Below are 12,535 nucleotides of genomic sequence, written 5' to 3'. Positions count from 1 at the left end.
GGTGCGTTAATGAACTGGATGCATGGACGCATTTAAAGCAGAGGGGATTGAGGCTATTATAGTAAACAATATAAAAACTGCCTGAATATATGAATAAAGCCAGGGATCAATTAGTGATTGAGGCTCCACCGCAGTTAGAGTATTTATTGCCCATATGGTTTGCCCATTTTTATATGTAACTTTTTAATTAACTGGAAATTCTTTGTGATTTTAGTTTTAATTTATTTTAATTTATTTTACAACCTTTAGACAGTTTCTTCTCTGTAGTTCTTAATGCCTTTTAGAATCAGTCTTGTTTTATTCCCTATTAACTGATTCATATTGAGCAAAGAACAAAGTGTACATATTTTTACTTTATCCTAAAGTAGTTAAAAGATTTAACAATTTTTGAAAGGCCCTCACTAACTCGCAAATTTAGGATATTCCATTAATACATTAGTTACATCGCTACATAATTACATAGTAGATGAGGTTGAAAAAAAGATATACGTCCAAGTTCAACCTATGCTAAATTTAGACGACCGATACTTTATCTTGTATCTGTGCTTACTGTATATTGATCCAGAGGAATCAAATAAAAACCTCAGTGAAATATCCAATGATGTTCTCTCATTAATTTTAAGAGAAGAAATAAGTAGATGTTGCGTGTTCCTTTAATTCAGGGTGCGCAAACTGGGAGACACGATTTTTCAGGGCGGGGGGGTGCAACGGTTGCAGAGGCCCTGCGCTCTTCCCCCAAGGCATTTAAATTAAATGCCGGGGGATCGCGTGAGGCCTCTGCAACTTCACTTACCTGGTCTTTGGCTACATGGCGTCATTTGACAAGGTAAGGAGGGGGGCGCAGACTGAAAAGTTTGCGCATCTCTTCTTTGCAGAACAATGCAGCGTCTGGACCAATAACTATAGTGTGACCTTACTTCTGTTAGACTTTGTTTTCCAGCATGTAGCTCTTGTCATTTTTTATGCCACAGTGCACTATACTCCTGCCAGCTAGTAAATCTTAACGTTTGCCTGTTTTTATGGTTAGATTTCTTGACAACCGGCTGTTTGCAACCTGCTCTGATGACACTACAATAGCACTTTGGGATTTGAGAAAGTTAAACGCAAAAGTGTGCACCTTGCACGGCCACACCAGCTGGGTGAAGAATATAGAGTATGATACAAATACAAGGCTCTTGGTGACGTCTGGATTTGATGGAAATGTAATAATCTGGGACACCAATAGGTAAGTGAAAAGTTAGAAAGATGAAACAGATTGCATGCCTAGTTTCTGTTAAATCTGAAGTAGCTAATTGGCGTTGCACTTAATGTAGCCTTTGTTTTTTACTCTAATAGTACACCGTCTGCTTTTATTTTACAGGTGTACGGAGGATGGGTGTCCACACAAGAAGTTCTTTCACACTCGCTTCCTCATGCGGATGAGATTAACTCCTGACTGTTCAAAAATGTTAATTTCTACTTCCTCTGGTTATCTACTGATTTTGCACGATTTAGATCTAACAAAATCCTTAGAGGTCGGCAGCTACCCTATCTTAAGAGGAAGAAGAACGGCTTCCACTTCAGGTACAATGCAAACGTCATCTACACTTTCCTTGACAACTCGTTTTTCCTTAATTGAAAATACATCCATCGGGCATCTCTTTAGACACCTAAATGTTTATTTTTAATATTTGCTTTTTAATAGCAAAGTACAGTATACCTAGAACTTTAAAGAAAGAAAATCCAGGTAGAAATGTTATTGTTGGCACATTAGCTTAGCCTGTGTTTAGAGTGCATGTGGTTTCTTTGGTCATTGCATCTTCTGATACTGGTTCTTAACGTGAGATACAAAAAAACCTTATAGAAACTGTAAAGTTTATCCTAAAAATAAGAAGAAAAAAAACAATCGAGCATTTTACAAATTGCTACCATCATGATGAAGAATCCGTAGTTTTAAAGGGGAACTCCCTTCAAGTTACAAAGTCATTCAGGCGCAACCATTTAAAATAATTTTTGGAAGGTAATTATGTGGACTTGGTGCGTTAGGTCACTTACCTGCTATGTTTGTATACCATATGTGCTACACTACCACTACCGTGTGATACCTTTTATACCTCTGTTGTAACCATCATTTATTGTATGTCAACAGACATGACCACTTCACCCACTTCTTCCGGCTCCAGACCAACAGGCTCTCCCTGTCATCACAGTGATGCAGGTTCACTGTTTGAGAAACACACATCACGCTCCTCACAAAGAGAAGGTAGATTATGTGAAAATAGTGTAATTTTAGGATGCATTTGTTTTCAGACTCTTATTATTTATTTTTATTGTGAGGGCCAAATTAAAACCGCACCATGTTTTTATTATTTGTACATATGTTTCTATTGCAGAATTGATTTGGCATATTTACAGATGCATCCAACGTTATTGCTCCGATGGGTGAAATAGCATAGTAGCCCGACCCCCTTCTGACGTGCGGCTCATTCAAAACAATGGCCTCTTCTGCTGATGTGTTGAATATGTCCCGCTGCAGTGTGCCAACCATTGCAATAACATTGGCTACATCTGTATGCTTTTAAAGGTTTTTCTTTGCTTGCTGTACGTGCCTATTCCTTCCATGGGTGAAAGACATGTCTAAAAGTACAAACAAGGGAGCGCAAAGAGCCCCAATGGTAATATTATGCTATAGGCAATAACAATACCGTCCTCTGTTTACTTCAAAAAGAAAATCCAGACCTCCTAGAGAAAGCGGAGCCTTTTAAATGAAGACAAAAGGACAAACTGTAAAGTGTATTTAACACGCATGTTAATACATATGGACTTACAGTGTATCCTATATAAACAAGTCTTACGTGTTATAAGGGAAACCCGCACTCTTCTTGGAAACGTTCACTACTCCTTAACAGAACCGCTGAGACCTCCGATCAGTCGACTGTAGGTTGCTTGCGCACCACGCCTTGCGTGTAGACAGTGTACCATGGTCACAGAATCTGCTGAGGAACAAGTGACAATGGTACTAGCTACGGCAAGCACTGGAGTCCAAAAACCCTACGTGTTGCACTGTCACTGTGACTTCCTCCAGGGGTTCCATCGGTCCAGTACACCTCTTTTACATACCAGTCCAAATAGGTGTAATCAATCCCATAAAAGCCGATTTATAATTGATAAACATTACAACCTAATACAAGCACAGAGGTATATGCAAAATTCTAATCAAAACACAATTACAGTACAAAATTACATAAAACAACTATTTAATTATGAAATGATAAAAAAAATTAGTAAACTCTTGTCAGAGACCTCCCACATAAAGGTTAAAAGCTTATTGAAACTCAAAAAATAGATGAATAATCATTAGATCACAATATAAAATATAAATATCTAAAAACCAAAACTGCAATGTAAAAAATCAATACAATAGAAAATACAAACACATCAGGATTTAATACCAAACATTCTTAGAATATAATCTATAATTTAAAGCATGAACCATTATCTAAATAGTTAAGTGTCAGAAAGCATATTATAAAAAATACACCTATTAATAAATGATATCTCAGAGAATTTAATAGGATTCTAATTGAGGACTCAAAAACCTAAATGTAGATCTTAAGAATAGGATGAGAAAACCAAAAGAAAAAGAACTCCAAAGGTAAACCGTTTAAATGAGGAAAGATTTAAGATCAATATCCACATTTAACCCATGTGGGCTCAAAGTTTTCAATTTGAAAATCCAAAAGGTTTCATTTTGGGACAAATCCCTGATTCTGTTGCCGCCCCTCCAATTTTTGGGAAAAAAGGAGATAGTCCTCCGGTGCATAGGCTCAAGCAAAATGTGTAAACATAGAAAAATAAGAGGGAAAACAGTGAATTAATAAACAATTATTGTAATTAGCAATGGGACATATATCCACAGGTGAAGTTCAAATTTCACTATCGCAATATTGTTCCCAACTACCAAATAACAATCTTGAACAGTTATATTGCTATTTAGCAAACATTAAATCTAGAGAGGTTTGATTTAATAACACCACTAATTGTGGTCAAAGACCACAATTTGACCACAATTAGTGGTGTTATTAAATCAAACCTTATTTTTCCATGTCTACACATTTTGCTTTAGCCTATGCAACGGAGGACTATCTCTTTTTTTCCTGCTTACTGTTTGGAAGGACATCGAAATCTCTCTTTGGACTCTGGCCGTTGGACTTAAGTATATCCCAATTGGACATTAATATCTATTGTGTAATTGTTTTTTCACTTATACAAGTATTTTCACAATTTATTGTAGTTTAGTGGATAGCGCTGCTTTCCTTTTTCTTTATTGCACTTATACCTCCAATTTTTGGCAACTATCCCTCGTAAAAGACGTAGCATAATCTCTAAAGTGTTTCTGTTAAATACACACAGTGTTGCATATTCCTTTTTTCATTCCTGCTACATTTGTATCTCCAGGAATGCTCTCGGTTTTAACTCAATTTACCTTCTTGTAATGTGATAATAGCCCTGAATTAAAGGGAAAAAAACATCAGCAGGCACTGCACTATTGTGTGCACACATATCTACAATTGAAAGAGAAAACTAACCGAATGCTTTAAAACCTAAATTGAAGCATGCACAATACAAACGGTTTCTAAATCTTACACATTTTATTATATCATTGGGTGTACAGGAGATGGAGAGCCACATTTTGCTACTTGATTAAATGTTTTCAATAAAGACAAATCACTTAAAGGGACCTTTTGAATACCAAATAGTGTTTTCTTCAATTTGAGTGCTGAGTGATATTGCAGAGCGGATGCAAAAGCCATAGTGAAGATGATTTTTTTTTTTTTTTTTTTTTTTTTCCCCTCCCTTCCACAATGTAATGTTTGATTGTATTATTTGTTTTGTAACAGGTGCTTCCCCTCGCAACAGTCTCGAGGTTTTAACTCCAGAAGTTCCTGGGGAGAGGGACCGCGGTAATTGTATCACATCGCTGCAACTTCACCCCAAAGGCTGGGCCACGCTTCTTCGCTGTTCTAGTAATACAGATGACCAAGAGGTAAGAGAGCTTACATTTTATTTACTATAATTGTAAACTTAATTTGAGCACCAGATTGATTAAAAGTAAGCAGGCCTTATCCACCAAGAAACAGTAATTTGCATCGGTTGCAAGGCCATAGACCTTCCAGAGGCAGTAGTAGATTTTGATCTATTGCTGAAACTGCCATGGCTATTACTCACTTGTTGAGTTGGGTAACGAAGGAAACTAAAAAAACAAAAGGTAATTGTAGGGTAATGTTGTCCAGCTTCAAAAACAAGTTGGTGAAAAAATAATGAAAATAAATTGTTGGGTATAAATACATTAATCTGGCTATTTGCTGTTCCACCACATGGCAATTTTTTGTAATTTTAGTTATCCATGTACTCCTGTTCATTATATTTGGTCCCCAATATCTCTTTAACTAATTATGCCGCCTTCATTAGTGAAACAAAATAACAAAAGGCATCCAGTCCTCAATTTACCTTTTTATGTACAGATTTTTCAGAAGTATAATTGTAAAAGAGATTAAGTAAAGATTCTGAAAATACGTGAAAGCTTTTGGTTAATCTGGTGACATTTAATGTAAATATATATATATTTTTAAATACTTATATTTGTCTGATTTTGTTTAGAGGTGCCAATCACCTACATTTTAACCTGGTAAACATGCCACTGCCCTTATAAAATGCAATCTAGCTGGACCACCTGGCTCTTCTTGAGGCTTTGTTTAGAAGGTACAAAAGCATTAAACTTCTAGATACTAGGGTCGTTATAACGCGTGTGTGCGTGTGTGTGTGTGTGTGTGTGTGTGTGTGTGTGTGTCCCCTACTGTTCAAAACTTGCTGTGCTGATCAGTTAGGTTTTCAGCCTTTTGAAACTAATCCTAAATTGTTAAACAAAATGTCTGAGAGCAATTTTTTCCAACACATAATGTTCAGCTAAGTGCATAAGACAATTCCAGTTAAGAGCGTTAAATATACAATTTTAGAATCTGCATTATGGCCATGACATTATTTGAACAATGTATTTTGCTTGGAAAGAGGCCAGAGTACTAAACATGCAAGAATTCAAATACATTCATGTATGTTACTGTTCATTACAATCGTCATTTTATATTCAGATAGTCATAAGTTTGAGCCTGGTGTGTTAAAGGTTAAGATTTCTTATTTTGTGATCCATTAAAATGCATCATAAACTACAATCCTCTAAGGACCAGTACAGCTACAAGTTTTGATTAATAAATGGGCAGCCTGAGAAATGGCCACAGTGCGTTTTCAGAGCTATGGACTAGTCAATTCATGCAAATCATAATAAAACGGTAAACCTAGCCAAACGTGAAATTTATAGCACTAGGTTTTGGGGGGCCGCATGCAACAATACATTTTTTTTTCTCCCAATGGCTTCCCCGTTGGTAAACACATTTCCTGAAATCTTCCCCTAAATGTCCTTATCCCTTGGCTAAGAGTTTTGTAATAAGTTCCTTTTCTCAATTCTGAATAGAGCAACACAAATGTACCAGCTGTAAATGAAATTGTAGAGGTGATTGGAAATGTTGAAGCTACCATTTGTAAAGACAGCCATGTCCGATACACTGATATCTGTATAATGACACGAGCCATGTCCGATACACTGATATCTGTTGAGTGGAAAGGAGTAAACGTATACGCAAAGCATTTAAAAGCCAATCATATTGTCCATTTGGTTTTGATATTTAATTCCTACTTGGTACTCTGGAATCAATGTTTGTAACCAAAAGGAAAATACTGCAATACTTTGTCCTTTTGTCTTCCAATCTCTGAATCAACATTAATATTGCACTCTGTAGAGTATTCAGTAATTAATTAAAATATAGTCCAGTTTTCTTTTCAAGTCTTCAATTAGCATTGTTTTAACAGATTTTTTTTATTTTTTTTAAATATATATATATACATATACTTTTTCACTGCTAGTTTGCAGTGATTCATACAAGACTGAGATTAAACGGTATTTTGGCTTACAAGTAAAATCTATCTATCTCAACAACACAAAAAGAATCCCTAAGGGAGCACACAGATATATCAAAAAGTTATTAATCAATGTAAAAAGAGAGGAAAAAATGGGAGTGGGACTCCTATTAAATCCCCAAGGTGAAGGACGATGTAATGCCTAACAAATATCACGCTTAAATTTTTTTTTTTTTTTTTAAATAAACGTGCAAAGCAATGACTACAATCTGTGATAATAAACAATGCTGAACCTGGTGACGGTCAGCAAGCTACACATAGTATGTTTATTCAAAGTAGCTAAAACACATAAGTAAATTGGCCAAAGATACAGTGTGCAATATCACAGAAGATATGTAGCAGGCAGTGGAATAGATCAACAAAAATTGCTGCAGTGGAAATAACTAGTCATGATGGTAAGAAAAAATATGACAAAATAGTAACAGTCCAAATCAAGCATGAAAACTGCAAAGCAAGAATACAGTTGCTGTTCCAATTAAAGTCCATTTATATAGCACATTGCAATATTAGCAACATCACCATAGTGCAGTCAATGGTGAACCTCATAAGTAGTCCCTGTAATGAGGGTAAAAGAGGGGTCACCTTCACCACGCTCCCACTCCTACGCGTTTAAACTGAGGTCTTCTACCTTATTACCTTCTTAAATGTTTGTGCGCCTGCTGATTTTAATCCATTAACGCTTCCCCATTTCTGATTCCCTTATGTTACTATCCAGTGGACCTGCGTGTACGAATTTCAGGATGGAGCTCCAGTACGTCCCGTGTCGCCTCGCTGTTCTTTGCGGTTGACTCACTACATTGAAGAGGCCAACGTGGGCCGGGGATACATAAAAGAACTGTGTTTCAGCCCAGACGGACGCATGATCGCCTCTCCACACGGTTACGGTATCCGCTTGTTGGGGTTCAACTCCCAATGCAGTGAACTTGTAGACTGTGTACCCAAAGAACCTGGGACTTTGCAGGAAATCCGCTCCCTTTATTCTCACAACGATGTGGTCCTGACAACAAAGTTCTCTCCCACACACTGTCAGATTGCATCGGGTTGCCTTAGTGGGCGAGTTTCCTTGTATCAGCCGAAGTTTTAGGTACAAGGCATGACTTTTTCAGGGTCAGAATGGGAATTATTTCATCAATCTGTTCACAGTTCCTTGAATTGACTTGGTTTTTCTTATAACCTAAAGACACACAAAATATGTTGGACATCTTAATTCACAACTTGAAGATGGCCACAACTAGGCGATTTACCATGCACTGTCCAAATTGTGGCGTTGCGTCTAACCCAGCACGCTGAGTGCAATTTCTTTTAGTCGCGCCTTTTATATATCTGTATTTTTGGTCTATGCTGCCACCCTTCCTTCACTTTTGTGCAGTATTGCCTGCAGAACACTAAGAACATTTTCTCAACATCATCATTTGACTGATTGGATAATCTGATTTTCTCACTTGTTCTGCGCCACTCCAAAAATATAAAATTTGAAATAAAACCTAAACTTTAAAGGTGAGATGTGCTCACGTATCCAAAAATTCACTTCCTCAATTATTTCAGCTACTTTATTTCCACATATAACTTGGTACAGTACAAGGATGGTTGTCACCTTTTTAATGCAGCCATAGTTTTTTTTGGGGAGGCCTAACATTTTAATCTTGGGTCGCCATACTAAATATCCCTTTTATTGTATTTCACTTTAAAGTCAATAGTTATGGATACAGTAAGGCAGAGTCCATGGTGTGGGAGACCGCGTGTTGCGCAAGAAGTCAGTTGAAACTGATTTCTTGGTGCGACAAGCAGGTCACGTGAGCGGTTCGCCCAACGAGGGTAGAACCAGCTCCGTGACACCCCTTGGAACGCCCTCCACGGCCCATCCACCATGGACAGGGAAAGCACCCGCTTTACGCGGGTGACTTCAGAGCCTCCGCGCGGGCGAAGGCACCATGGCCCAGACCTAAGGTAAAATATGATCCTGGTCCACATTACTAATCACAGCAAGCTGAATTAGTATCTACATGGGTTTTTTTTTTTTTCTTCTACAAAGTTGGATGTTTTTTTTTTAACATTACATTCATTAAAATATTATTTTTCAAACCAGTAAGATTTGAAACTGTATGTAGAACATCTTCAAAGTCTGCATTTAAAAAAAAAAAAAAAATGATGTCTGGTATCTGCTAGTTGTTGCGCTGGATGAATGCAGTTGAAGACAAAGCCATAATCGATAGCTTTGTTCATTCAAGACATGGAATCATCCATTGGAATGTGATTATTTCAGACATGCCAAGAGCAAGAGTCTGTATCAGGTGGCTTGTCTGGCTCTTCCATTTCTGTTCTGCAGCCAGTAGGATTTACACATCAGATGTGGAAAAAGTGGGCCAAAAATATTGTAATTCATGTACATTTAATGATTGATGCTCATAACTGAAAGCAGCATATGTACAATTCAGAGCTGCTGATTTACAACTGACAGGTGATTTCCAGTAATACCAGAGGGAAATAATATAGAATTAACATCTTTAACCCTCATTTATTTTAAAGAACGCGACTGCGTACCTTCTGGATCTCACACAGCCCGGAAAAAAAATACTAATTTGCCCATAGGGTATATGCACTTGAAGATGTAGTTTGTCAACCTAATTTAGCATTCACAGTCAATTGAATTTTCTTTTTATGAGGTCCTATATTGGCAGGCATATATTGCTCTGTTAACACAAAATTATTGGAACCTGCATACGTTCCATTGCAGCTACTGTGATTTTAACATGGAGTCTGGAAAGAAATATTATTATTATTATTACTGTGATTGGTGACTTGTGAGTTCAATGTGTGCACAAAAACAGAGTCTTCTAAAAGAATGTAATGCTAAGTTATTTTTTTATTTTAATGTTCTAGTATGGCAGTTTATGAGTAAAAAGTGACATCCATGTCAACCAATTGAATTTTTTTAATTAATCTCTATAAGCATGTTTTCAATGTAAATATCAAATTTATGAAGAATTTAAATTGGATGTAGCCAAACGTCATGTCCCTTTCTGTTGATCTTGACATAACAACCCTTCTCTCCGCCCTCCTCCCCATGTGCCCCCAATCAGAGACATGCGTAAGGATAGAGCCAAACGGGACAGTATCGAAAAATTTTGATTGAGAAGTATTTAGCATTTGCGGTCCACCGTAGATTAAACATTTTTTTATCCTGTAATGACATATTTTGCATCCCATTCAGCTGCTCTTCCAGGCTTCCCAAATGTCTCCCCCTCAACCTTTTTCATTGCAACTTGCCAGTTACAGCAAAGTCCTCTATTCAATATTGCAAAAAGTTATTTCATTAATTTGAATAGAACTGTTAACACATTGATAGCTGGTTGTTACTATCAGACCATATTGAATAGAATCTTGGAAAACAAAAATAGTGTGAATTAGAAGGATAATTTGACAATACTTGAAGTTCATGCTTCTGCGTGTATCACTTACCTCATAATGAAACTAGTTAGGTTTGACTCTAAACCATCCCCATAGTTCATTAGGCTAATTATAGCATCTTAGGGGGTTATTCATACAAGTGGCAGTCTGTCAATATGAGCATTAACAACAAAATGTATATTCATGAAAAATGATCTATTTGTAAGTCTGATAAAGCAAAAACATCACAAAATGCTTCCCCCCCCCCCCCCCCCCCCCCAAACTAATCATGAAAAAAAAATCAGAAGATACTTGGCTACTGGTTTGTTAGATAATGTAGAAATTCTCAATTTTTATTGCTTGTTTGTGCTCTGAATATAGCTTCTATTCTACCTCACAATATAACTTTTTTTTTTAAGACGTGCTTATGCAACACTAAATTACACTACAGTACTGTATTTCTTTCAGTATCGTTATTCTATATTAAAAATAGCCCAGGTTCCCTAAAGTACTGACTTTAATTTTGTTGAAATATCAACTACTTCAAACGAAAGGCAATTGTGTTATTATTTATGTGAAGTCTCCAAGTTGATGTGGATTTACATTTGACAATGGGTGATGTAAAACATTCAGTAGCTTAAATGGAGTTTCTACAAAACCTGCTTTTTAATTTAGCTGATATCAATAAAAATGTTATGCTATGTTCCAGGTTTTTACCTAGTAGATGAGGTTGAAAAAAGACACACGTTCAACCTATGCTAAATTTAGTTATTGGTTACTGAAACCTAATAGAAAAGCAAACAATTGTTATGCTCTCAGCAGCCACTGGTTCAGATCCCAGGGCACCGTCACTTTTTAATAAAGGTCCCCCTAAGGGTCTTATTCTATATTTGCTGAAGCTGCAGTTTGGAAAAATCCCGATATCTATAGGATCTTTTTGTCTGAAAACAGCTGCCTCATCAGATATAGAATACAGCCCTAAATATGGAAAGCTGACATTTTTAAACTCTGCAAAGTATGCCCAAAATTTATAGCAACATTAAATGAAGTGATGCATCACTTATTTCGGCAAGCACTTTACGTTTAAGTGAACAATGATCGTGTGATAAAGTATCTCGCCAGGACTGCAACTAAATTAGGTAACCAAATCGCTCAGTCTAGGACTCGGACATCGCAAGTTACATTTCAGGCTCCACAGGACAGAGGACTCTACAAAACTAAAATATGTATCGCAATGTATCAGTTGCAAGTAGGACTACTGACATGCCAGCATCTGCATTAGCGCTAAACAAACAAGTGCATTCAGTAATAGAGTAAGTAACTATTGGTCCAAGCACAACACAGCAAACAATATGCTTTGAAATATAAATAAATATATATATATATATATATATATATATATGAGAATAAATGAGTTCTTTATTCTGCACTATCGCAACTGGACTAACATGGCTATTTTCTGCATACATATATATATATATATATATATATATATATATATATTACACACACACACACATACACTTTGAAAACCACACTGCCTTCTTAACGATTTTTTATTTTATTTTTTAAACCAAAAGTGGGAACATCGTGTATAGTTATGTATAAGTTCTGTGTAATAAAATAACAAAAAGGAGAAAACTTGTAGCACCTGAAATATCTCCTAATGATGCAGCTCCGTTTACTCAGTCACATTTTCCATGGTCTTTCATTTCCCTTTCACATCCTGGTAGACACACCATTATGAAATACTGTAGGTTTTTTTTTTTAGCAAGATTGGCGTACATTAAAAACATTGACTAATTTTGCCATTTTAATTTTCTTAATACTGCACTTACAGATGTTGGTGAATACTGAACTCTTTACCCAGTTAAGTAGCTGGTTGCAAATAGTGGCTGACAACATTTTGTCTTTCCTTGTTTGAGCTTATTGCAGTATGTACAAGAAAAATGGTGGAAAGGCAATTAACTCCATTCAAGTGTATGGGACAAAACTGCTCACGCACATGGAAGACCACAATATTGAATAGGGACAGAAAACAAATCTGCAATTTTTTTTTCTATGATACACTCCTGGGAAATTCCACAGACTTCCAGAGTTATTTGACATCAGCTTTGTACCCTTGTGTGTCAAATCC

At 36.5% G+C, this 12,535-nt stretch overlaps 1 protein-coding gene across 1 annotated transcript; it reads left to right on the top strand.

Moving 5' to 3' along the window:
* Nucleotides 1-1,004: 1,004 nt before the first annotated feature.
* DCAF10 (DDB1 and CUL4 associated factor 10) lies at nucleotides 1,005-10,667 on the top strand. The gene is made up of 5 exons (XM_075602914.1): nucleotides 1,005-1,225; nucleotides 1,361-1,563; nucleotides 2,129-2,242; nucleotides 4,881-5,026; nucleotides 7,727-10,667. Exons 1-5 carry the CDS (start codon nucleotides 1,020-1,022, stop codon nucleotides 8,093-8,095), a joined length of 1,038 nt encoding a protein of 345 aa, XP_075459029.1. The 5' UTR covers nucleotides 1,005-1,019; the 3' UTR covers nucleotides 8,096-10,667.
* The last annotated feature ends 1,868 nt before the right edge of the window (nucleotides 10,668-12,535 follow it).

The sequence above is a fragment of the Ascaphus truei genome, chromosome 1, assembly GCF_040206685.1.
Source record: "Ascaphus truei isolate aAscTru1 chromosome 1, aAscTru1.hap1, whole genome shotgun sequence".
Lineage (NCBI taxonomy): Eukaryota > Metazoa > Chordata > Amphibia > Anura > Ascaphidae > Ascaphus > Ascaphus truei.
Note: the sequence above shows the minus strand (reverse complement) of the source record. Positions and strands in the feature narration are given on the sequence as shown.

What these genes read in the sequence shown, in the direction of transcription:
- DCAF10 (XM_075602914.1), top strand. Translation starts at nt 1,020, where the DNA reads ATGGTTAGATTTCTTGACAACCGGCTGTTTGCAACCTGCTCTGATGAC. An exon ending in AAGAACGGCTTCCACTTCAG is followed by an intron (nt 1,564 to 2,128) that starts GTACAATGCAAA and finishes GTATGTCAACAG; the next exon opens with ACATGACCACTTCACCCACT. An exon ending in GTAATACAGATGACCAAGAG is followed by an intron (nt 5,027 to 7,726) that starts GTAAGAGAGCTT and finishes GTTACTATCCAG; the next exon opens with TGGACCTGCGTGTACGAATT.